This window comes from Vipera ursinii (genome assembly GCF_947247035.1).
Source record: "Vipera ursinii genome assembly, chromosome: 3".
NCBI lineage: Eukaryota > Metazoa > Chordata > Lepidosauria > Squamata > Viperidae > Vipera > Vipera ursinii.
Window position 1 is genome coordinate 142,715,593 of NC_139516.1, and position 27,694 is coordinate 142,743,286.

The following is a 27,694-nucleotide window of genomic DNA, read 5'->3' on the forward strand; positions in this document are numbered from 1 at the left end:
TTTTTATCTATTTTCTAAGCTGTTGTGATCCTTTATATCAGGGAGTCTTCTTGGCCCTTTTATGACTTATGGACATGAAGCTGAAGTCCACAAGTCATAAAAGGGCCAAGTTTGAAGACCCCTGCTTTGTATGTTGATGTGGACTATCCCCAATAAACACACACAAGGATGGTCTATAATATGCTCTTTTGTTTCATCTTTCCTTTTTGGTGGTGATCTGGTCCTTCCTTCTTCAGCATTAATTGGCAGCCAGGGAAATCCATGGAAGGTCAAAAAAAGTCATCTATATACATGCAATTAGGGCTCTGAGCACATAGTCGACCACCACTAAATTCATTTTTTCAACCACTCTCCAAAGACACTCCAGACCCTATTAGTGCATAAGTCTGATGAACCACCAGACAACATAGCTTTTTTTTAAAAAAAAATATATAAACTCCCCAAAATGGCTTCACTGAAATTTGGCAGCAAAACACAAAAAAATAGGTGTCATAGTTATTCATGAATTTTCCCTATCTTACATTAAAACCTTGCCTCTAAATCCCTTTTTTCCCCCTTGGAAAGAAACAGAGCCAAACGACTGGGGGCACAGATTATGAAAAACTATGAATTTTTCAAGATGCTATTCGATTGGATGTTTCCTAAAACTGGGTTTTATTTTTGTCTTTAGAAATATTTATTAAGTTGGACTTTGGAACTTCACTAATTGCTCACAAGCATGCATACACACAAAAACCTCATTGGGATTAATGCCACGACCTTTGGACTAAACAGCAAATGGAGTGCATTCTAACACTAACCACAAGTTTTCCTGAAATAGATTAGTATGATCGCTGACACACAATATGGAAATGAGGGCAATTTCCTCTCTCTTTAAACACCATCTGAAAAATTGAGTGCATCCTGCTACTTGCTCATAGTTTGACAAACATCTGTTCCTCTACACAGAGTATGCTTATTCTTAAAAGTGCTGTTAACAAAATGCCTGCTGTGGAAAAAAAGCAACAGATCAGCAGCCTCATTTTGTGGAATTGTGATGACTGCATCTGTGTTCAATGTTTTGAGCAGAATTTTATGTAATGTTGTCCTGAGTGGCTGACTTGAGAAACAGCAAACTGAAGCCAATGTAAAAATTCTGTAGCGTTAATTGTTCTCATGTAATAATTAAATTACTCATAAATACCCACAATGTGTAGGATTGTCTTTATGGGCTCTCTTGCTTTACATTACAATTACTATGGTAACCAGAAACATTTCTAGACACTTCGCCCTGTGATTGAAATAGGCTGCATTCCCAAAATATATTTTAACTATTAGAAACATTGTTTTCTGTGCAAAGATAAAACAAAGTTGGTTTTGTTGATTACCTCAAGGGATGCCGCCTAATATCATTTTAGAGTCGTAACTATACATTGCATCCATGCCAGCAATATGCAGTGATATCTTATACAAGCTCACGTTTCTGGAACAAGGACAATGGTTGTATCTAATCAGAATGACACCCAAAGAGTCCTCTGGTTGAATCTGATTATAGGTAGCCCTTGACCTATGACTATTTGTTCAGCAACTGTTTGAAGCACTGAATGGATGATGGTTAAGACGGGTCCTTGGATTACCGACTAACCTAACACCTCTGCAGTCATGTGATTGTGAGCTGGGCACCTGGCAAACAGGTTGGCACTTATGGCCAGTTACAGTGCCCTGGGATCACATGAATGAATGAACCTTTATTGTCAAAGTACAGCCATGTATACATTGAGATTGGCTGAGCCAACATGATCACCATTTGCAATCTACTCTGCCAGTTTCCCCAGAAAGTCAATGGGGAAGACAGCAGGGAAGATTGTAAATTTCTTGAGTATGACTCCACCCATCCATACACACCCCCCCCCACAAATCCTATGTTACCGGCCACTGGCAAACCCTTGTACAACACTCTCCAACCCATGCTACACCTCTCACACCCTCCCTTGCAAACCCTCCCTGACTCCTCCACCCTCCCTGAACCACCCCAACCCCCTAAGCATCCCCTCACTTCCTCTCCTACCTGGCAGGTTCCACTTAGCTGCCTACCAGCCTGGAGCCTGCAACTTCCTGCCAGCTTCCCCACTGACTTTGGTCACCTAACAACGGTAGGGTTTGATTAACAGTAATTGGGATAGCAATTAAGATTCAGTTTTCAGTCAGATGCCACTAAGGAAAGCCATAACTGGGCAACAAACAAGTCTTTTGTTGTTTGGGGAACAATAATATAAAGCCTATGTATTCACTTTATATAAACATCAGCTATGCAAAGAATGAAAAAAAAGCCTTTCCTCTCCATTCAGGCATCTGGTTATACAATTATACAATTCAATCCAGTCTTAGTAGTACATGTGTGGATTAATTGAAATCTACGGGGCTTAAATTGGTTCTGATTGCCTTAACTACCACTGATTGCCATGGATTTATTCTAAATACTGCTATGTTTGCAGAGGTAAGTACAGTAAAGGTATTATTGATAGAGAGCAGTATTTGCACTGGTATTTTAGGATATAGAAGTAAATTAGCTATTTCCACAGACAGTAGTTGCTGTTGCTATGCTGTCGCAATAAAGATTAATTTCACAATAGATAAATTGCATTAACTGTGACACATTTTATTGTGCCAATGTCAAGAGTCCATTAAAAAAGCCCTGGCTGGTAAACAAGGGATCTGACTCTTTAATTATCTGACTGAAAGTAAGTTTTTAGCTCTATTGTTCTCATGAAATTGCTGCTATTTTTAATTGTGGGGGTTGAACATCGTGAGGTACAGTATACAGAATCAGAAGCCTGTTTCCATTTTGGGTAAGAATCAGCAACTTTCATGCATTTTGATGAAATCTTGCTGTTGTGCTGCAAATATTCTAGCCATTCCTAGAATCCAGACTTTATTTGCCAAGTTGATTTGTTTTTAAGGAATACAAGTAGCCACAATTTAGCGACTACAATTGGGACCAGCAATTCGGTCATTAAGCAAAGTGGTCACTAAGGAAAACATCACGATGTTACAATTTTACTTTAGCTTTCCGTTGCTTTATAGTTCTTTGAAGGTTGTAAATGTGAAGACTGGTCCCAAAGTTACTTTTTCATTCCTGGGTAACTGTAAGTGTTCGCTAAATGAATCAGTTCATAAAAGAGGACTGCCAGTAAGCTAACTGCAACCAAGCTAGCCTTGCAAATAAAAAGTTACTAGTCCACATTTTTGTTTGCAAACCACAGGCCTACTCTGCTAGGCATGAGTAGCCTTTTACAGGAGAAAAGTGAGGAGCTCTTTAGAATGAGAACGATCCCTTTTTTTCAGAAGATGCATGTGGATCCAGAAGTCTTCTGCAGTGAGGAGAGGAAAGGTTTCCATTAATTGCCTCTGCAGCTGTTTAAGTTGCCTCTCAGGCTGCTGCAAAGAATTCTCCAGTTTTCCACACCACATTTTCAGATAACCTCAGGAGAAAAGAATAATGGGAACGTTAGCTTCTGCTCCTTCTTCCCTCAACTTTCGCAAAGTGCTCCTCTAGGTACATCTGATCCTGTACTAAGGCTTTGGGCAGTGATATAAGTAAAAATATCAAACAAGTGAATTGACAAGACAGAGGACCCCAGTGTTTTTCAGGCCCTGGTTTCCACTGTACAAGTCTTGCACAATGACCCCTGTGATTCTTTATTTTATTATAAAATATTATTTTAACTATTCAGTGCCCCACATTTTACACAATTATGGCATTCTTCTCTTTTAGATTTCATGAAAACATCTTACAAAATCATAAAATTTGACAAGTCTAGGAGGATCATTAGATGTCATCCCTATTTTTATATGAATTTGTAATCATCTGAACTTTGGCTTAGCATCCTATAGTCTTGTGCAACTGTTTATTTCATCAATAATACTTAATTTAAGGGGAAAGGATACAACACAGAAGAAGTTATATATTTTATAAGGCTATTATAAAGGGCTCTGCAAAGTGGACAAAAGTTTTATGCTTGTAAAAAAGTCTTTGCGATTCAAACTCCTACATATACAAAGAGTCATGGTGGTGCAGTGGTTAGAATGCAGTTATTGCAGGCTAATTCTGCTGACTGCCAGGAGTTCAATCCTGACTGACCCAAGGTTGATTCAGCTTTCCATCCTTTCGAGGTCGGTAAAATGAGGGCCCAGATTGTCCAGGACAATACGCTGGCTCTGTAAACCATTTAGAGAGGGCTGTAAAGCACCGTGAAGCAGTATATAAGTCTAAGTGCTACTGCAATTACGGTATTGTGTTTTCAAAGGAACTAAATTATCTTCTCACCTATTCTGCAACTTCCATCTCAAATCCTGAAAAATAACACATGAATCACTAGGGGTCTGGCATAAGCAACTTTGTCAAAATATTTCCATTAAGCTATCCTCAAATCTACTGTGAAGTATTAATACTGAGATATTTTTTTTAGCTGAAGAATTGCATTTTTGTTGGTTGGTAGGTTTCTGCAGCAGTATCGTAGATTTGACTGCAGATGGCAGCTTAGAACAGTAAGTCTCTGCCAAAATCCTTTCAGCTTCTTGCTTCCAGCTGAGGAGAAACAAATGTGGGAATAACTCCACATTACCCAAAATCAGAAAAAAGAAACAAGAGCCCAGACAATATAATAAAGATTACGTGGCAGAAGCAGAGCAAAGTGAAACTATGTGAATCCCTGAGAGCCAAACTGCAATATTGCAGATTAGCAGAAACACCTGAAATGTAATTGAAGATAACAGGTCTAACACTGCTAAAACAGGTAACTCTTTCTCTGTCTACAAATATAAGAAACCCAAAGAAACTAATCCTCTGGCTGAGAATTTTCTCAGTAAGGTTATTTTCTCTGTGTCATCAAGTAGTCCTGGGTAAATTTAGGCATGCTTGTTGTATACTGGTGTCTGCAAGAATACTGCAAGAAGTTCACAATGTAGAATTATTTTTTCTTCCTAGTGTTTTCCTCCAAGTGTAAAGGGGGAGGGGGAACGATCAACTGAGTGTTGGTCGATTGGTTGTTATCAGGAATTGACTGACCAGCTTATTGTGTACTGAGAATCACCTTGCCAGCTTTCATGCCTAAGGCAGAACTAGAACTCACAGGTTTCCTGCCTAGTCTCGTGCCTTAACCACTAGATCAGAGGTCCCCAACCCCTGATCCGTGGAACGGAACCGGTCCACAGCATGCCATAAACTGGGCCACGCAAACAAACGAAGCCCCATGCGCGGGATGCAGGCTGCACACGAAACCACACCCCCTCCAGTATGCGGAAAACAATCTCTCTCCACAGAACTGGTCCCTGGTGCCCAAAAGGTTGGGGGCTAGATCAAAGTGGATCTCAAAAAAATAAATAAAACAAAAGCTAAAATCTTGCAAAAATTTGTCATGTTCCTTTGAAATCTTGTGCTCTTTGTCAATCCTATGTGTCACTGCCGAGCCAGATTCTGACAAGGAAATCGACAAAGAACAGCCAGTTCCTGAATTGCTGGACAAACCCGTGCCTAAGGAGTATTAGGCCAGAGGAGGTTGTGCTGCAACAGCCACAGTAACCAAGAGACACAGCTGCCCCCAGCCTCTAAAGATGAGTCTAAGCCAGGGGTAGGCAACCTTGGCTCTTTTATGACTCATGGACTTCAACTCCCAGAATTCCTGAGCTAGCATGGCTCAGCTTGGAAACCTCTCTCTTTTCCTTCAGCATGGCTGGCTCAGGAATTCTGGGAGTTGAAGTCCATGAGTCATAAAAGAGCCGAGGTTGCCTACCCCTGGTCTAAGCTGCCACTCCCTCCCCGTGCAAGGGAACATGGCGCAATGGGCAGAGGAAAGGTGATCTGCAAGGCTCTTTGCTGGAAATGGAACCTCACCCTTCCAAATGACCAACATGGGGTTGCTTCTATTTAAGAAGAGCAGTGAGCTCAAGCCTTTTCATTGGTGACGACCGTTTGTTGACCTACACACGGTGTGCCTTGGCTCTCCCAACCTGAATTTTCATGTTTGTGACTCTGGACTTAGACCAGCTGTCTGATCCTTGGGCCTGCTGTTTTTTGATTTGGATTCTTTCGCAAGGCAAGCTTCCTGGACTTTGGGGGACTTGATTTCTCTTGTCTGTATGTGCATGCTTGCACACATATTTCCTTTGCCACTTGTTCCTTTGCTTTAAAACTTTCAAGTAAAATTTGCAAACCTCTCCACAGGTTGCATGTGTGTGGTCTGAGACAGGACACTTTATCTTTTTTTGGTTACATAAGCTTAAAAATGAAATTAATATGTTTGGGGGATGCTGTCTAGATAGAAAGAGTCATGATGCCAGCCAGCGTCACATAATTAATGCTGATTTGTGTGCTGGTCTTTAAAAGCCTTTGACGATGCTGTAAGGGCATGCACAAAGAAGAATGATGGGAAATGCTATTGTACACCTAGCTGATTTCTGGTAAATAGAAGACTCAGTACATAAGGCTATTTCATGCTCCTGGTGGCCTCATCAAAAAACTAAATGTTCTTGGAAATCTTCTGAAGCCACCAAAAGCATGAGCTAGCCTTATGTACTTAATCTTAATTATTTTAATTAAACTGTAGTTCAGAACTGCAATCTGATGATATAAATGAGTATCTCGGTGATATTAACTAGTTCCTTACCTATACAATACAATATCTCCATTTCCCCTCCCTTCATCCAGTATCCAAAAAGTCAAGTAAAGACATCAACAGGAGCTTATGCATAGTATGATCATCTTTAACCCTGGTTTGTTTATGATCTTAACATTATGAAGTTTCACCCATTTGCTTAGTAATCATATTCTAAGGACTGTATAATTAAAGGAACTCGGAGGGAGGAACAATTTCTAAATTGTTACCAGACATAATAAGCTCAACAAGAACACCATTCAAATATATTGCGGTCAACTGGTTTCTAATACTACTGACCAAAGGAAGTTCCACAGTGTGTGAACTCTGCCCTTGACTAATTTTAATCCCTTAATAAAGTGTGATTATCAACCAACTAAGAAAAGATGTGGTGTTCTTCTAAGTTATATCTTCTGGCCATCATGTAGTTGCCAACTCAAAATGCTTTGCAACATTCAGCAAGCTATTATTTGAGTTACTATCCAGACTTCCAAATCTGAGACCACTTCTCCAACCAGAAAAATGTATAAGTCTAGTCACCTCACAAGGGCTTTACTTAGTGGTCTGAGAAATATTACTTGAACTACCTATATCAGCATGAAATCAGTGTTGTCAGGATGCTTTATTCCTTATGAGGATTACGGGGCATTTACATTTACCACAGATGCTCAAATTTCTCTAAGGATGGTAGCCCAGAGCAGAGAACTAGCTATGAGGTTCTCAGCTGTGACTTTATATTACCTAGCCAGGAGATCAGTCCTGGCTGAAACAGAGGTCTCCATCCGTTTTTCTCCCTTTGAATCTATTCAGTGGTTTCCACAGCGGCTATGTGTACACAGAGCCTGAGTACCCCATTCAGTTTCCCAGCAATCAGAGCCAAAGTACAATCACAGAATTAACAACAAAACTGCCTGCCAAGGATTTTAACGTGACTTGACTGCACTGCTTGTTCTTCTTCCCATCTTATACATGATCCCATGAAAAGCCACACAAGGAACAAGCAAGGCCTTCTTCAAGACAGCATTTCATTCTTCTTTTTTTTTAAAAAAACACCAATTATAATAAAACACAAGTGAAACTAAGGCTACAATTTGGGAGGAACAACAAAATGGAGAGAAAGCTTCTTAACATTGCAGAAAGGGGTCTATGTTTAAGTTTAATTTTATATCAACAATGGATATTATTTTTATTTTTATTTATTTTAATTCCATTTATATCCCGCCCTTCTCCGAAGACTCAGGGCGGCTTACAAGCTTAGCAGTAGCCTTCATTCTATGTATATGCCTGCTTATTAGGGCTTTCACACACACCCCAAGCGGCATTATTACAAAGTCAGCTTAATTGCCCCCAACAATCTGGGTCCTCATTTTACCTACCTCGGAAGGATGGAAGGCTGAGTCAACCTTGAGCCTGGTGGGACTCGAACCTGCACTAATTGCAGGCAGCTGGTGTTACTTAAGGAGGCATTAGCCCACTGCTCCACCAAGGAGATGTTTTCTCTATTTTCAGTCAGTTAGCCTTTCCCCCCCCCCTTTTTCCCCTTTTTTCTCACATTTAGATAAGTTTAATTACCATAATCAATCTAGGATTTTTTTCTTCACTGTATACCACTATCATTTTTCTTTTCTTTTTTTTGAGCGCTGTAGTTTTTTGTATTTATTTAGAAACCTTAAAATCCTTGTTTCTAACCTCCCTTTTTCTTTAATATATTTCTTTTATTTCAGTTAAAATCAAGCCCACAATGAATATATACCTTGGGCTGAGAATATCATCCAACTGAAGGAGGAGTTATGATAACAGGAATAAAAATATATAATATAGGGTGCTTAATTTTCAAGGTTTTTTAAATGCACATTAGCATTGTTACCAAATAGCTGGGAGTGAAAAGCCCTTTGTTAGAACATATTTTACACATCAAATTAAATCTGCCTGTGAGAAACACATACGTACATTACTTGAATAGATGCATACATGTTGGATGGAGAACTGGATGAACCATATAAATATCAAATGTAAAACTTGCCAACATGGTGATTACATATGAATTACAGAGTCAGGAATAAAACCTGTAGCCTTTAATTTCCCTTTGTGACAAGTGTTTTTCTGGGATTATCATCAATAATTATCCAGAAGATTATTTGTTTCTGGAACAGATAATCAATTTATGACAAGGATAAGTTGGTTCTGAGGATCTGTTCTGTCATTCCACCTGAGCCATTTGGTTTCGACTTTTGTTTCTTATAATGGGTATTTCTGGGAGCTGCGCTATAATTATAGGATTCCGTGGCAGACCCAGGTAAATTCAAGTTCCTGCAACATTTATAATCTTGAAACAGCATGGAAAAGCTAGTTGGTGACAGCACATTTTTTATGGATTTTACTATTTTAAAGCATCTATTTTAATGTATGTTTCATATATGTCCAACAGCTGATTTGAGTCTATGTAGAAATCTGAAGGAGCAGAATAAGGCTGGAAGAGCAAAAAGATTTATTAATTTAAATTTAAATGCCACCCAGCTCATTGTTCAAGCAACTCTGGGTGGCACAGGGCTACTCTGGGAGTCTCAGTAGGATAATCTGCCCCTCTACTTTGCTATCACGGGTTCCTGGATTAACATTACTTAATTTGAGTATCATAGTTAGCTTCACTTATCCTGCTGTAATAACTGTTTATCTACTTGTGTCGATAAATACTTTGATGAATTAGGATGTTCAGCAATCATATACACAGACAGAGGTGGTTACTGACAGTCCAAAGAACAAATAGGACTCACTAGTATTTGGTATCTGTAAAACAAAATGTATTATCAGGCTATTTCTTTGCTGTTTTCCCGTTATCAACATCCCTACCAGTTACGAGGTAGAAATTTAAGGTGCATTCATAAAGTTGCGAACCCCATGCCAAAGTGACGCAAAAGTCAGAAAATTCAAATAAATGCACTTGACACAACTCCCCATACAACAGCAACCCCAACTATAGTAAAGTTTCATTTTGGAATTTGTACTTGAACAACCCTCAGAATTAAAGGGCAGTGCAACAGGCCAACCATTTTCAACACAGACCCACCACACAGGACTTCTCTGTCTCAAAAGCTGAACTTAAGGAGATCTAGGGTGGAGCTGACCAGCCACGTGGCTCTCTGCCCCTCTATGTCTACAGTCCTCCCTCATGGCTAAGGAGAAAAGGAAAATATCCTGTCCCTGTGGAACCAGCCCCATTCATTCCCAGCCTCACTCTCGGCCATTAGCGGAAAAATATTTATCACAAGTATTTCCTATCGTCATTTTTGTGGTGAAGCCTTTGGGGAAGGCGGTGTTGTTGTTTTTTTGGTATGCCCAGAGACATTATATTGATCACGAATGTCAAGGACTGGCTGAGACCAGGACCACTTCTGAGTCTATGTCTGAAATGGTATATAGGGTATCCTGCCTCAGCAAGAGGTTGGACTAGATGATCTCCAAGGTCCCTTCCACCTCTCTTGTTCGGTTCGGTTCTGTTAGAAACCGGCTTAGAGACACTGCGCCCTATCCCGGTTGCCTTCCTCTACTACAAGGAAGGATTCAGAGAAAACGTCGGGTCTATTTAGGCTTGGGCAGCGAGGAGGTTTAGTAGGAGGCGAAAAGTTTCTACCACCCCCCCACCACCCCCGATCCTTCAACTGTGGCGGGAAGGAAGCGCCGCTCCTTTTCAGGGAACTTCCTCTCGCCTTAGAGGCGACGCGCCAAGCGGGCAGAGGATGGGGGAAAGAAAGTCAGAAAGCGAGGCAGCCGGCAAACCTTGGAGGAAGGGGGACTTTGACAGCTCGGGGCGATCCTCCGGGAAGGAGTCCAGCAGGCGTTTGAAGAGGCGTCCCAAGTCCGAGTAGCTGCGGTGCAAGTAAAGGACGTTCCGGTCCGACCACTCGGTGCGGATCTCAAAGAACTCCTCTTCGTCCCCGCGTCGGTTGACGATCAGCCTCCGGATGCCGTTCACCCAGCAGCCCCGCACGTACATGTTCACCAGCGAGGTGCCCTCAAACACAGCCGAGGCCATCCCGCCGCTGCCCGCGCATACCAGCCCGCTGCGAGGGGACGGCGGAAATCCTCCGTCCTTCGCCAAAGAAGCCGCTCGGCGTCAGGAAAAGGGAGCCACCATGGTCGAGCTGGGCGTCGACGGCACAAGGCGCTGCCTTCAAGCGCCGCGCAGGGCGGCCACGGGCGCCTCCGGCATTCTTCGTCCAGGCGAAGGCGAGGAGGGGAGGGCTCAGCCGTCCTCCTCCTCCTCCTCCTCCTCCTCCTCCTCCGCCGCCGCCGCCGCCGCCTCCACCCTGACTACAGTTGCTTTTTTTTGCCGCCACCGCTTGCTAGTCACAAGCGCGGGCTGGGGCAGAGGAGCTGTCGGGCAAATCAGGCGGGCTTCTGCTTTTCAGGCCGAAGGGATTATTTAGGCTTGCTCGTAGGGTGGCGTTGCGTTGCATCTGCGGCTTTGACGCTTCTTCCTTTCTTTCCCCCCCCCGCCCCCACTTTTGCAATCTTCCTGAATGTTTGGGAGGCAGGGCGAAGATCTGGGGCTGAATTTATAGATAGATAGATAGATGATAGATAGATGGATAGATGATAGATAGATAGATAGATAGATAGATAGATAGATAGATAGATAGATAGATAGATAGATAGATAGATAGATAGCTCTATCTATCTATCTATCTATCTATCTATCTATCTATCTATCTAGATATAGATATAGATATAGATATAGATATAGATATAGATATAGATATAGATATAGATATAGATATAGATATAGATATAGATAAAGCACGCGCGCCCTGACAAGCACAACTCGGCTTTTAAGGCTCCGGGCTTCTTCTTTTTTTCCTATCCGAGATTCAACACGTGGAAGGAAAAAAAGAAAAAAAGAAGAAGAGAAAAAGGGTGGGGGCGGAAGACGCAAACGGGTCCCCCCCTCCCTGGAATCTAGTCTGTCCGACTCCGGCGGCAGGGGAGGTGCTAGACGAGGAGTTCTCGATCGGATGTTGGCAGAACATCGATTTTTTTGGCAGAGGCCGGCTTTTAAAAGGTCGTGACGCAACAGCCCGAGGGGAAGAAAAAGAAAAAAAGCAACAGCAACTGATTAATTTGCTTGCTTGCTGGAGAAAGAGGGTTGTGGTGAATCGTGAGCAGAAAAGACCGCCGGGATGCTGGCTTTTTCCTCTCTCGTAGGTTTCCGGATAACTCTTGCCCCGCGGGGCTTGGGAGGCGAAAGTTAACTTCTCCCTGTTTCCTTGCAAGAAAACAAAGTGGTTTCTCCGGAGGAATCCAGTCGATCTTTCCCGCTTCAGAGAGACCAATATCGTCTCCAGTCGAGCAACTGGCGAGTCTCCAATTTGCTCGCCTCCTCCTTTCCGCTGAGCGCGGGTTAAACCGAAGTGTCAAAAGAACCGGAGCGTGGCGCGGATACTACACGCGCAACTCCGATCCCGGCGAGGGTTATTCGGAAACGGGAGAAGTGAAATCCTAAACTCTGTCTGCAACAAGCTGGAAAGGACCGATCAGATCTGGGTCCTAATCAATCCAGACTCACAAACCACAGCTGGAAAAGGCAAGTACGGGTAGTCCTAGACTTGACAGCAGTTCGTTTAGTGACCATGCGAAGTGACAACAGCACTGAAAAAAGTGACTTACGACCAGTGCTTTTTTTGTAAAAGAAAAAGGTGCCGGAACTCACACATGTCATACAACCCACCTTGCCTACCCTACAAGGTTCTAAACAAAAAAGGTGCCGGAACTCCGTTCTGAGCGTTCTATGAGAAAAAAAGCCCTACTTACGACCATTTTTCACAGTTACAACTTTTGCAGCAGCCCAATGGTCACATGATCAAAATTCAGACACTTGGGCAACTGGTTCATATTTGTGAGGACTGCAGTGTCCCGAGGTCATGTGATCACCTTTTACGACCTTCTGACAAGCAAGGTCAATGAGGAAACCAGACTCACTTAACAACCCAATTACTAGCTTAATAACTACAGTGATTCGCTTAACAACTGTGGCAAGAAATGTAAAACGGTAAAATGTACTTAACAAAAAGTCTCACAACAACGGAAATGTTGGGCTCAATTGTGGTCATGGGTCAGGACTACTTGTACTAACTATAAAAACCGCCCCCTGCTAAACCACCCTCATGTACAGTTATGTTAAATGGAGCAATTCAGTTCTTATCCAAAAGACTGACCCAGAAAGACCGTGTGCCAGAGTCAGCTTCAGGTTGGCTAGACTTGGGTCTTATGGGCCACCTCTGCAATCAATGGGGACACGGTGGCCTTACTTAAGGTTGAAAGATGGAAGAATGTTAGACTCTGTACAGTACAGTATGTGTCTTCAAGTCAGGAATAACTTCTGGCCACTGCCTAGTCCTAGTTTACTTGGCAAGATTCTTGGAAGCTGTTTGCCATTGCCTGCTTCCTAGGGTCGAGAAACAGTGACTGGCCCAAGGTCATCTAGCTGGCTCCGTGAGGGACTAGAATTCCTGGTCTCCTGGTTTTTAATCTGGTGCCTTAACAACAACACTAAGCTGACTGTCTACGCTCAGAGGACCATCTCTCAAATATAGGTTGCCTGAGTTGAATCAGCGTCTTTGTTGGCTGCCTGGCATAATATCCAACACAGTTATTTGGGCCCTGAGACCTAATCCCACAGCAGTTCCCCTACCAGTTAAAAGACAGTGACAACAGTTATCAATTAGCTGCTCTTTTCATGGCGTCCAACATCTGTTGACTGCTGCAGATACCACACCGTCTAATGGTAGGATCAGTGTTGTGCCTTGCTACCACTTTAAATTCCTACTGTGGCCTGATTAAATAGAAGCTATGCCTATTCATCCAGCAGTGTTTGGAAGAGAAGATGGAAAAAGGATATCAAAGCCTATTCTTAGGTCCAAACTCTGGGCTTTTCCCCAAAAGCCTGGTGATGAGGCAAAGCCTACCGCAGGGGTAGGCATCCTTGGCTCTTTTGTGGACTTCAACTCCCAGAATTCCTGAGCCAGAAGGAGTGAAAAATACATCCAGTTCCAGAATCCCATATGGGACAATCCATTCTGAGGTTCCACTAATATTAGCTGGCATTGGACTGCTTCCTGATGGATTGCAGCCTATATTATTATTGGGAAAACTTATCAATAGGATTTCCTTACTCAGGTATTAAGTTACAAGTCAGTTCTGTAATGAAGCCACTTTTTCATCCTTCTGTTCCTTATGGTTCCTCACACATAAAGAGGAAATGCAATAGAAACTCTTGGAGAGGTTTACTAATTGTTTTTAAACACGTGTTCTGCTTGAAATTAAAATATGCGAAAAGAAAAACTTTGTGGCCTCGTTTCGAAGCTGGGAAAGAGTTATGCTTTTGCTCAGTGCTTGGTGCTACTGACCCACCACAGACATAATTAATGGAGGAAGTAAAGTTTTTCCCTCCTGCTCGGGCTGGATTGGAGGAGATGCCTCATCAAACACAAGCACAGATGTCTGCTCTTGGCTCCAGGATCCAGCTTCAGGAGGGAGAGAGAGAGATTTTGCTTTTTTTCAAATTACGTGGAGGAAAATCTGACGTGGGAAGCTGGGGGCTGCAGAGCAAAACCTCTCGAGGGAAGACTGGGCTGAAAATGAGGACATGGTGAATTGAGGCCTTGCATCAACTTCTCCAGAAAGCAGCCTTGGACCAAAGCCCAGGATGACGCAATGCTGCTGGAGCGACAAAAGTTTTGGCTGTGAATGCCAGTGTTTGACAACAGTGGTAACGAGGGAGAAGAGGAAGTCAAAAGGTTTTGCTTTGACTTGGTAAATGGAATGGGGGGGAGAGTCTTAGTTAGATTTCTTAAAATTGATTGGGATGGTTTTAGATCTGCCTGGAAAGAATGGGGTGGCATTTCAAGAGGTTTGGATTGTTCCCTGTTGATTTTAAATCTGATCCTGAGAAGACTCTTCCTTTTTACGACCAGATTGCTCCAACTGAGGGCAATTATATTACATTCCATAAAAGATAAAGGATGGTTTCCGTTACATTGTTGTTTGGCTTCATGAATATTCTTAAAGTTTCAGAAATTATGAATATTTGTCAATTATATAAAGTTGAGAAGTAAGCCAGGGATATCCAGACTGGCAAAATATATTTCTAAAAAAATTAACTATTGTGAAGCAGATGAGTCGGGAAAAATCATAATCCTCTTTCACACATTTCATTTTTTAATATACAGTACTTTTACCGCAGCTGCCGCAAATTCATTTTAATGTGCACTACAGTGTTTGAAAAGCGATTAAAACCCTTCGGAACTATATTTTTATTTGCAGAAGTTCATTTTTAATTTCAGTTTAGAAACCTACCCCAGTGTGCACTTAATCAGGCTACAAAGATGGCTTAATAGCCAAAATAGCCTCTACCCTCCCCCCCAACCTCTGTAAGATTGTTCATCTCTTGTCCTCAGCCCATAAGTGAGGCATAGGTAAGTCATCATTAGCTGTACTGGTATCCAAGCCATATTTGCCTTTTTATTCCATCTTGCTACATTACAAAGATATAAAAAGATATTTAAAAATCTGTTATACTTTGCCAGCTATTGTTTTGGAGACAAAATCAGGTGACCAGTAATGAACCTGACCTCTTTGGGAGGGCTGAGACTTGTAAGCACACCCTGTCCTTTGGTCACTGATTGTTGTCTTCCGCTGCTTCTTTTCCAAGTTCTGCTTGTTTCCCAATTTTCTTTCTTTTCTGTCGTTTACACCACATTCAGTTTTTCATATCAACTTCTCCACAGACTTCCCTTAGAGCAGGGGTGTCAAATTGCCGGCCCATGGGCCGGATGCATCATGATGAAACCCCACCTACCCCATTGCCAGCAATGGAAAAAAAGTCATGAAACGTCATGACACGTCACGTGACGTTGTGAGTTTGACACCCCTGCCTTAGGGTAAAACAGTTTAGTTTAAAGAAAAAGAAGATATGTATTTGTAGGTATTTACCACCTTCGCGCTATTCATCAATTTCGATCGTTCCCTTCACCCACAAGTATAAGAGATGGTTGCCCACCAGCTAGATTTTTCCCCCTCTTATTTTGCAAAACATAGCTAGTTGCAGTCTATGAGGTCATCTGATATGTTTCTTCACTTCACATTTATTTTAATTTGGGAGATGCCCAGATGGGGTGCGGAAGACCTAGCAGCCTGGAGAAACTGGGAGAAGCCTGGAAGTCAGACCTTCCCATTCATTCTGACTGATGGATGCTATCCCTGCTGACTGGTAGCATGTTGGTGGGGGGAAGGGGGCAGAAAAATCAGGGGAAAAGTAATTTTTCCAACAGCAAGTGGAGAATACCATTCAACAATGACTCAGAAGAGATACAATAGAGGCACAAAAGGAGTCAGCAACGGGCAGCATAGTTCATGCTGGTGCTGGGGCTGAGTTTAGTTTGGGTGCCTAGCAGGCGAAAATGGTCCTTTACGTGGAAGGTGTGAATTTTCCCGTGAATTGCTGAGGATAGGGAGACCATAAACATGCTTGAGAGGGTTAATCCTTCAGCCTCTCTTGCTGAGTTGGTCCAGGTATGCTTCTTCGTTTTCTGAAGCACTCCAAGAAATCAAGTGGAAGAAATCATTACTTGGGAGTGATGGAAGATGAGAAGTGAAAATGATCAAATATGTAGATGGAATTTGAACATGTGCTGGGGCAGAGAAACACCAGTGTTTCTCCACGCTTATTGAGTCTTTGGGATGCCAATCAGCTCTGTTATTAGGATGACTCAGTTCCTCTTGAGAATTCTGGTCCAAATGTCTTCCTGTTGTTCACTGTGGGCAGTTTACAGGCACAATTGTTCCCAACCACTTCGAGGTAGACACCATATTGGTGGGTTCTCATGAAATGACAAGGCAACCATTTGTGACATTGTTTGGAATTCTTATGAGCCTGTGATACCTGAGGAAGTGAATAGGATCTCCTGTGGAATGAATTCAACCACTTGCAAATTAGAGCTGCACATTTCCTGACTCCCGGACAGGAAGTGGACTTGAAAAAGGAAGCAGCTTACCTCTTTTTTCAAAACAATTTTATTTGATCAAAATGTCCTAGAGATATATTGACCATGTTCCAGTCTGTTTTTGTTAGATATGTTTGTAGAGATGGTGGTAATACTACAAGTACAGACAGCCCTATAGATTAGCCAGATGGCTTTCCTTTGGGATACTGGAGCAAACATGGGACAGAAACCATTGGCGACTTCCGCAGATGACCTGCAACAGGACTCCAATAAGTGTGATGTAGATCTCCTAGTCCAGGGGTAGGCAACCTTGGCTCTTTTATGACTCGTGGACTTCAACTCCCAGAATTCCTGAGCCAGCTGAGTCATAAAAGAGCCAAGGTTGCCTGTCCCTGCTAGTCCATTAGATCTGTAAATAGCATTCAGTAGCATTGACAATGGTATGCCCAAGATTTAGGGATTCAGGTCAGTGGTTTGGTTCCTGTTGGAGGTAATGGGGGAGGAGAGATGGAGCCTGCAGAAAATTCATCTGGAATGCTTCAAAGCTTGTCCCTTTCCACTATACTTTTCATATCACATGAAGCTTCAGGATGAAGTCATCTACGGCAGGGGTCCCCAACTGGACTGCACAGCTGGAGGTGAGCAATGGGCAAGTGAAACTGCATGTGTGGGATGATCCTTCTCCTCCCCACTATCTATGGCAAAAATTGGAAAAAGGAAAAGGTTGGGGACCGTTGATCTATGGGGTTATATGTCCTCATTATACAAATTATACTCCACTTTATTTCTGTACTCTAGGCAAAGCAGGAGATGCAGTCAGAGTCTTGACTTGGTGCTCTCTCTGAGGGACTAGATGGCATAGAACAGACTCCAATGCTCAGTAGCAAGATGGAGTAGCTGTTAGTGCAGAAGCATATCTGTTTTATTCTTCATGATGCATTCCCCAGAAAGGTGTGTGCTCTGAGAACGGCAGCTAGACATCATGGCCAAAATAAGCTTGGTAAGCTTCCTGGACCTCTAGCCACAGAGGAAAACAAGCCATTTGCAATTCCCAGACTACTGCAATTTGCTTTTACTTAAAAAAAAGACCTGGAATCTGCATCAGGCACAGAATACAGTTGTCTCCTTGCTGACCAGCAATAACTGGTCCAGTAGAATGACACCTGTCTTGTAGGAGGCTTGGGCCGATAGGTTTCTGTGCCAATTCAAGGTGTTGTTGGTTATCTAAGAAGCCCTATACATATGGCTTGAGTCCTTATTCCCTTTGGGACTACTTGTTTCTAGATAGAATCTGCTCTCCCAACAAAGATTAATTATGGGGGATGATTGACCAGGTGCCTTTGGCTGAGAGATCAAGAGGGCAGGAGCAATAAAATGGCCTCAGTAGACGTCCCCTGACTCTGGATGAGCTTCTCACCCAAGGTCAAGATGAAGCTCATCTTTCTGTCATTTAGGAAGCCATTGAAAACAATTCTTTGTTGTAAGGTGGATTTTATTAATAATATTTTATTAATTTTGTCTAAACTGTCTAAAGTCTGGTACGTGGACAGCATAAAAATTGATGTAATAAACAAAGACATTGCAGATTGTGGTTTCTAGATTATATTACCTCAGTGGAACAGTCACACAAATAATTCTGCTAACGTTGGCCATTAATATTGTTTCATAATTTTCATCTTGGAAGATATATAACTTTTTTAAAGTTTAGATTTGGTAATAAATTAAGACTGCATTGAATTGAATATACATCTCATTCAGTTTAGCATCAACTACCAGTATTTCTAAATTACCTGTATAACGTCTGGCTGGATCCCGCCTGATTGTGTCACAGATGGATCAATTTCTTCTTCTATGGAAAGATTATAAACTATCATGACATACAGAAGGCCCTAAAATCCATAGCCACTTTGTCTTGTCAGGGTTGAACTAAAGCCTATTCTTTCTCATCCAGACCTGCAGTATCTCCAGGCACTGGGAAAGCATCTTGATGACATCATTTGGACAACCCGGGGCAGACTGATGCTTGATGTCCATGCTGATGGATGACCTAACTCAACAGTTTCATGACAATGTTAAGTGGAACAAGAAGAGAGCTGTTAACCCTGTGAGGTAGTTGAGACAAGACGGACAAGTAGAAATACTGGCTCTTACACACCAGTTGTCCAATCTGCTGCTCTTCCCTCCTGTCTCCCAAGTTCATTCCCACAGAGCATTCCAAGAATCAAGCCCTGGACTTCTCCCCCCACCAAACTATCTGAACTGATCTTGAGACAACAGTGCACAAGTATGTTTCCTGCTCCTAACCTAAACCCTCAACTGGCTCAGATGGGGAACCACGATTGACAGTATTGAAAACTGCCAAGAGATTAAGGAGGCCCATGATGGATATCCTACCCTCATCCCAAGCCCACCAAAGGTCAATCAATGCCATAAGCGCTATGGTCCAGTTTGAAACTCAGTTCTTACATGTCCAGATAATCCACTTCTTCCATAGTTCTTCTGAACAACTTTTCTCAAAAAGGGAGGATTGGAGACTGGACAAAAATGGGAGAATAGACATTATATAGATAGCCACTCCATCTTTCCATCCTTGGTTTTTCTAATGCAGCAAGACAGAAGAAACAGTGATGAAACACAGTGAGAGTGTCTGAAACCTTGTAAAATGTTATGTGTCAGGCAGTGTGTACGATCAATAAACGATTCCATTTTACGAATTATTTAAAATTATTTGACATGTATTTTTTTACAAATAAAAAAGAAACATTACCATACATTTGACCAGTCAGGTACTGACCAGGGGTACATATTTGACCAGTCAGTATGTATTACGGGTGTCCAACCTTGGCAACTTTAAGACCCAGAATTCTCCAGCCAGCCATGAGTTGAAATCCACAAATCTTAAAAGTTGCCAAGGTTGGACACCCCTGCAATATATTATGCTATATGAGCTATCTGAGATTAAAATATCAAGAATTTGAAACCAAGACCATAATATTCCAAACAATCTTTCTTTCCACAATACTGTATGGTGCTATGATTTGGTTTAGGACTATATGATTCAGAATGAAATCTGTTGCTATACCTAGGATTATCTGCAGCAAATGACAGCATGCCTAGAAGAAATACAAGTTTAAAAAAATATCAGTCTCACAAGGATAAAAACAATGAATTAATCATCATGGTATGTCGAAGATAAAAATACCTAACTTTGTTTTTCTGCTATGTCACCCAAGTATAACTATTTGTTTCCTTAGGCAATCCTTTTTACACTTTTTCTAAAGAGAGGATGATCAGTTATATTCAACTATCTCTGAAGAGAATTGAGAAAAGAAAAGAAAAGCTATCTGCTTCTCCAAGGGTAATTGGAAATATTATCCACATTCCAAGGGACAGGCTTCTTATTAAATACAATTTTCTTTCGTCTCTCAATTTCTTCATGCCTTTTATTTATACTGAGAATAGAAATACTAACCATCTTTGAGAGATCTAGAGGCAGGACTTCTCATATTATTTCTGCCTTGAGAAATACAATCATCAGAATGTGTCAGCTACTTCTGTGGCTATTTCTAAAATTTATCTTTTTTATTAAAGGAATAAGCTGTTGCTTGAACAATATATTGATATTCCAGCATATTTAACACTTCCAATGTTTAGTCTCCAAATACATTTCTTTGTATCATTTGATATTGAAGAAATGACTGTCTCAAAAGAGGATCACCTTAAAGATAAGCCAGTTCTTTGAAAACAAAAGTTGTGAACATTTTTATTGAAACGTTTAATAGAAATGTTTGGTAGAAATTGGTAGAAACCAAGTTTGACATGATTCTTTTAATTTACTCATTTATGCATTCATTTTTTAAATATACAGGTAGTCCTGGACTTAACAACAGTTCATTTAGTGACCATTCAAAATTACAGTGGCACTGAAAAAAGTACGGTAACTTATGACCATGGTTCACATTTCCCTTCAGCTGACAAGCTCAGCGTCTTCAACCAGTGAGCCATTGCGCCCCGTCTGTCTACTGTTGTTGTTAGTTGCGAAGTCGTGTCCGACCCATCGCGACACTATGGACAACGTTCCTCCAGGCCTTCCTGTCCTCTACCATCTTCTGGAGTCCATTTAAGCTCATGCCTACTGCTTCAGTGACTCCATCCAGCCACCTCATTCTCTGTCGTCCCCTTCTTCTAGTGCCCTCAATCTTTCCCAGCATTAGGCTCTTCTCCAGTGAGTCTTTCCTTCTCATTAGGTGGCCAAAGTATTTGAGTTTTAGCTTCAGGATCTGGCCTTCTAAAGAGCAGTCAGGGTTGATCTCCTCTAGGACTGACCGGTTTGATCGCCTTGCAGTCCAATGGACTCGCAGGAGTCTTCTCCAGCACCATAGTTCAAAGGCTTCAATTCTTTGGCGCTCAGCCTTTCTTATGGTCCAGCTTTCACTGCCATACATTGCAACTGGGAAGACCATAGCCTTGACTATACGCACTTTTGTTGACAGGGTGATGTCTCTGCTTTTTAGTGTGCTGTCTAGAATTGCCATGGCTCTCCTCCCAAGGAGCAAGCGTCTTTTAATTTCTTGGCTACAGTCCCCATCTGCAGTGATCTTGGAGCTTCTACCTAGTCTGTCTACTAGGTAGAAGCAAATAAAGATCTGGACTCGAGTAGATCAGACTATGTTGTCTCTGGAGCTTAGGCCTGGCAGTTATTTCTGAATTCAGTACTCCTTTAAAAGATTGCTAGAACTATTCTGAGAAGTACCCTAAGTAACGGGTCATGGGGGTTGCCATAAGCAAAAGCTTGAAAGCCTCTGAAAGGCCCTGAAGATATACAGGTAATTCTGCCAACAGGCTTGGAGGTCCTGGGTTGATACAGAGCCAATCAAGTCGCTTGCTTGATTTTGTTTGTTGTAACCATGAGGGTGGATGGAAGAGGTGGTAGGATTTAAATTGTGACCTTTTTATTGCTATCTTCCACCTGGAGTCACAGTGTGTGAGTTGGGGGGGGCATATACATTTGTTTAATACTGTAAATCAGGGGTGTCAAACTCAATTTTACTGAGGGCCGCATCAGCATTGCGGTTGCTCTCAGGGGGCCGGGTGGGTATGGCCAGGGTGGGCGTGGCTAGAGTGCATATGGCCTACTGGGTGGGTGTGGCAAGCTCTACATCATTCTCATCAAGGGTGTCTATGGGGGCCTGGGCAGGAGTGGGACAGATCTGAGGGTCTCTGGCGGACAGAGGGTCTCTGGGCCAGGGCCAAGGCAGTGGGGGACGTTCCCTCACTGTTTCCAGGATGGCTTCACGGGCCACATGAAACCACTTCGCGGGCCGGATCTGGCCCCCGGGCCTTGTGTTTGACTTGTCTGCTGTAAATAATAAAAAGTATTGGTAGTGCTCCCTCCCACTTCACACACCTCTCTGTATCTACAAAATGTTAATTGGACAATGTGATGAGGACAACTCCACCTCTAAGCAACTTTACCCAATCCCACCTTGCATTAGGAAGACTGGCTGCTTTCTTGCTGACAAATGGAAGAGTGAATAAAGCAAGGGGAATCCATTAAGACCTTTCTTTAACTAGGACTGCAAAAGGTGCATTAGGACAGTATCCTTCACCAGCCTCCCAATGGGGGCATCATAATTTATGCTGGCATATTTTTCTGCTTGCTTTGGGGCTGGTGATTAGCGCCAGTGGCCATGAAAATGAGATATAAGGGGCTTTGCAAAACATGCATGAAACATTCACAGAAGTTGAACGGGTCAATGTTCTTTCTGTTTGTCATCAGGTGACTTTTATATTGAATGCTTTCAGTTTATCTCCCTGCTTAAGCAATGAAAAAACATTACCAAAAAAATTGATAAACAGGCAGTATTAACCCTTTTCTTTCCTACAATGGATATCTCCAGATAGTTTGGACTATAGTTCTTACAGCTCCTACAGCCAATATAATCAAAGGCGGGTATTATGGGAATGTAGTCCAACTATCTCTGTGGCAATTTATTTTATTTCTAATATACAGTTTTATACAGAAGCAATGCAATCTTCATCCTGTCTACCATTAAGATTCTCTCATCCTGAAATGAAACTCCTCTGAAATCATTTTTGAGCAAAAGTTACAGATTCAACAACTAGGAAATGCAGACGTTGTGGTAGGAAATGCTTCTGAATAGAAGTTAAATGCAGGGGCTGAACTGTTTTGCTGGATTCTTTCACTTTCATCCATTCATGCGAGATGGACAGCCTTAGGCCTGAAATAGGATGCATTTAACAACTTCTTCATTTTTTTTTTATATGGGAGATGACGCTTAGTAAATTACAAGGCCAGGGGGGTTATCTCATCACTTTTTTGTTAATAATGTACACAAGTAACATTTTTCCCCAATTTCCAGTAGCATATTCCATGTCTGAAAGCAGTTTGAAACATTCTCACTCCCATCCTTTTAATAGCAGTACTGAATTACATATAATGGATAAGACTAAGATTCATGCCATTAAAACATCTATCATAAAAGTTCAGGGATGCATGAATAGCCGTGTAAAGCCAGCTGTTTCAATGCCATAGGATGATTGTGTTCTATCTAAAGGATAGTGCTTTCTCACAGAAAAAAATAGTGTTGTCTTGTCTAAACTTTAGATAACAAGGAGATTATCTACGAATATTCGAAGAATTTTATTATCAGATTTTTGGGAACAGGACTATGACCTTATATTTCTTAACAACACCGTTCTCTATTCTACAACCTTCCAGATTTTTTATTTTTATTTTTTGGACTATATATATCCCATTATCTCCAGCCGACACTGAGAAGCTTGTTATCATAAAGATGCAGAATAAATTATACTAAATATTACACAGAGAAAAGAGGAACTGGATAACATTATTTAGGGGGTGGCCTGCCTATTGGCTGATGAGACATTACTGATGTAGGAAGGAAAGCTTCTTTAAAACCCCAACATTATACTGCTTTACTTAAAACATATCAGTTCAATTTACTGCTGCCTGATTTCCTGACCAGATATGTACTTTTCTAATAAAGCACTGAATTGTAGACTCTTATTTTTATTGTGTAAGAATGCCTCTAGAGTAGGGGTGGGGAACTATTCTGGGAGTTGAAGTCCACAAATCATAAAAGGGCCATAGTTACCCACCTCTGCTCTAGACTACACAGTAGATGCAACCCAGTAGGTAATGCTTGAGGTTAGTGCTTTGGTAGCTTACCATTTACTATTTTTAATTTTAAAAAATCTAAAATAAATAAAATCAAATAGGGCATGGTGCCAGGTAGGTTTCAAAGGAGGCACATTGCTCTCCATTGGGCCTGCATTATCATCCATATAAAGGAATCCTGCGTATTTCAGTTTTTCCTGTTTAGGCAACGTCTCTATCTGAATGCATAGATTATTCTTCCTGAAGTCACAGCAGCATATATAGAGCTGTTCCATTTCATCTATATAGCAGCCTTATGATTTAAAGTAGGGTAAGTGATGACGACGACGACGATGATGATATCCATTCAGTCGCGTCCTTACTTCTTTGAGTTTTTCTATGGTTTGGCTCAGGGGTAGGCAACCTCGGCTCTTTTATTTTTTTTTTATTGAAAAGTTTTAAAATACAGTTTTCCTTTAAAAAGCCCCCCTTCCCCCTCCCTCCTCCCCCCCTACCTCCCCCCTACCTCCCCCCTCCCCCCCTCCCTCCTCCCCCCCTACCTCCCCCCCTCCCCCCCTCCCCCCCCGACTTCCCAGAGCTAAATACAAGGTATATATATATAAAAAAGCAATCATAAACAACCATATACTAACAACTATAAATTCTAAAATCCATCACTCTCTAGCTTATATAGGATAAAACAAACCTTGGCAATATTAATATTATATATATAAAAAACTAAAATAGAAAAAGAAAAAAAAACGAAAGAAGACTTATTCGAATGCTACATAAAACTTCTTAACCCTATACTTGTTCTGGATAAACTCAATCCATTTTCTCCATTCCATAATATAACGTTCTTGCGAATGATCTTTCAAATAGGCCGAAATCTTCGCCATCTCTGCCAGGTTGGAAACCTTTAAAGTCCACTCTTCTATGGTCGGCAGTTCCTCTTTCTTCCAATATTGACCTATCAAAAGTCTTGCTGCCGTAACTAAGTTCAACATCAACTTGGTGTCCACAACTGTAGCGTCGACAATTATTCCCAACAAAAAAAATTGCGGACAAAACTTTATCCTCCGTTTAAAAATCTTCTGCATATTCCACCAGACTTTTATCCAAAAAACCTTAACCTTCTTACATGTCCACCATATGTGAAAATATGTTGCATCTTCATCACCACACCTCCAACATTTAGGCTGGTAATTCGGATACATACTTGCAAGCTTTTTAGGATCTAAATGCCATCTATAAAACATTTTGTAAAAGTTCTCTCTTAGATTTTGAGCTTGAGTAAATTTTACATTCCTCACCCAAATCTTTTCCCACGTGTCCATTGTAATAACTTCCTGAATGTTTTGGGCCCATTTTATCATACAATCCTTAACAAGCTCTGTTTCTGAATCAATCTCTATCAGTGCAAGATATATCCGTTTGATATGTGCTGGTCCCTGATTTCTAATTTGCTTTATCAAATTTTCATCAGTCATTGCAAATGCATTTTTCTGGTCTTCTTTCCACCTGGCCCGTAACTGAATATATTGAAACCAAGTTTGAACAACCTTCTCTTCTCGCAAGAGGCTATATGATTTCAAACACCAAACATTCCTTTCCAAGCTTAAAATTTCCTTGTACGTAGTCACATCATGTTTGAAACCAGCATGTATATTTTCTATTGCGTGTTTTGGAATTGCCCACAATGGTATCTTGCTGCTTAACTTATGTCTATACTTCTTCCAAACTCTCAGTAATACCTGCCTTAAAATATGCATCCTAAACACAGTATCTACCTTCTTATCATACAACAAATATGCATGCCAGCCAAACAACAAATCATGGCCCTCAAGATTTAATAACCTCGGTTGCGTCAAATTAATCCAATCGCTTATTCCTACTAATGCAGCAGCTTCATAATATAGTTTAAAATTAGGCAATTTAAGGCCACCTCTCTCACGAGTATCCTGCATAATCTTAAGTTTAACTCGTGGCTTTTTCCCTGCCCACACAAATTTATTGATACCACACTGCCATTCCTCCAAATTAGAATCTTTCTTAAGAATCGGTATCATTTGAAATAAAAATAAAAATTTGGGCAGGACATTCATTTTCACTGCTGCAATCCGTCCCAACAAAGACAATTGCAATTTTTCCCAACTCTCCAATTCTTTTTGAATTTTCCCCCATAGTTTTTCATAATTATTTTTATATAACTTTGTATTAGAGGGCGACAAAATCACCCCCAAATATTTAACCCTTTTAACAATCTCAAATCCAGTTAATCCTTCTAAGAGAGCCTTCTGTGAAACTGTCATATTTCTAGCCAAAATTTTAGTTTTCTGTGTATTTACTTTAAATCCAGAAACCTTCCCATATTGTGTTATTATCTCCATCAGGTCCACAACAGAATTCTCTGGCTGGGTCACTGTAACAACCAGATCGTCTGCAAATGCTCTCAATCTATAGTCCTGGTCTCCAACTTGTATCCCCTTAATTTTTTCCGAATTCCGAATCTTAACCAATAATATGTCTAATGTTAACACAAATAACAAGGGCGATAACGGACACCCTTGCCTTGTGCCCTTCTCAATATTACATGCTGCTGTCAGGCTATTGTTAACTATGATTCGGGCAGTTTGTTTTTGTTATAATGCCCTAATCGGTTGTAAAAAATTTTCCCCAAAATCCATTTTATCTAAAACTTTCAACAAAAATTGCCAATTCAATTGATCAAAGGCCTTTTCAGCATCTAAAAAGATTAGCGCTGCAGAGATCTGGTTGTGCCTTTCCAAAAACTCTAACACATCAACTATATGTCTCACATTATTTTTCATTTGCCTACCACTAATAAACCCCGTTTGATCCCCATGAATCACCTGTTGCAGAACCCTCATCAGTCTATTAGCCAAAACCTTAGCAAATATCTTATAATCTGTATTTAAAAGCGATATCGGTCTGTAATTTTTAACTTGAGTAGCATCCTGGTCTTCCTTCGGAATCAAAGAGATAAAAGCTGTTCTCCAAGACGGTGGCACCTTTCCCCCCCTCTGGATTGTCTGGAACAGTTCCTTTAACAGTTTTATCATCTCTAATTGTAAATTTTTATAATAGGCCGCAGTCAAGCCATCCGTGCCTGGTGCTTTATCCACCTTCAGTTCCTTAATTGCTGTAAAAATTTCTTCTTCTGTAATCAGTTGATTAATCCCCTCTTTTTGTATTTGCGTAAGAACCGGGATGCTAGCATTCTCCAAGTATATATCAATATCTTTTGCATTAATTTCCTCTTTAGTATATAATTTCGAATAAAAATCCACAAAAGCATCCTTAATAAGATTCTGTTGAAACACAACCCTTCCTTTATACTCAATCTTATCTATATTAGAGGCCCTTTGTTTTTTCCTCAGTCTATAAGCTAACCATCTGCCTGGTTTATTAGCGTTGCAAAAAGTATTATGCCTAGCAAACCGCAGATTGGTCGCCACTTGATCAGCCATTAATTTATCAAATTGTCCTCTTAGCAGTCTAATAGCCTCCTTAATCTTCACATCCTCTGGGTTCAAAATCAAAACCTTTTCTTTTTCCTTTATTTCATTCTCCAGTTCTTTCCTTCTAGTTTCCACTGCACGTCTATGTCTATTATTCATATATATCAACACCCCTCTCATATAGGCCTTGCTAGCATCCCAAACCATATCCATAGAGGTACCCTTATTCATATTAATCTCAAAAAAATCCTTCATCCGCTGTTTGCATTCTTCCACATTTCTCTGATTTCTAAACAAATTCTCATTTACGCGCCACGAGCGCCTATCTCTTTTCTCCTTATCAATCTCCAACCAAACTGGACTGTGGTCAGAAATAGTTCTTGCACAAATCTTCACCTTTTTAGTTCTCAAAAAAAAATCATTAGTCAACAAAATAAAATC

The 27,694-nt window shown here is 41.2% G+C and overlaps 1 protein-coding gene across 2 annotated transcripts in view; it reads right to left on the reverse strand.

Annotated features, from left to right (window-relative positions):
- PXDC1 (PX domain containing 1) overlaps positions 1-10,710 on the reverse strand; it is a 46,504-nt gene extending 35,794 nt beyond the window's left edge. For both annotated transcript variants that reach the window (XM_083358408.1, XM_083358407.1), the window contains exon 1: positions 10,410-10,710. In XM_083358408.1, the coding sequence (XP_083214534.1) occupies positions 10,410-10,665 (256 nt within the window). In that variant the 5' untranslated portion in view covers positions 10,666-10,710. The remainder of the gene's footprint in view (positions 1-10,409) is intronic.
- Positions 10,711-27,694: the final 16,984 nt, after the last annotated feature.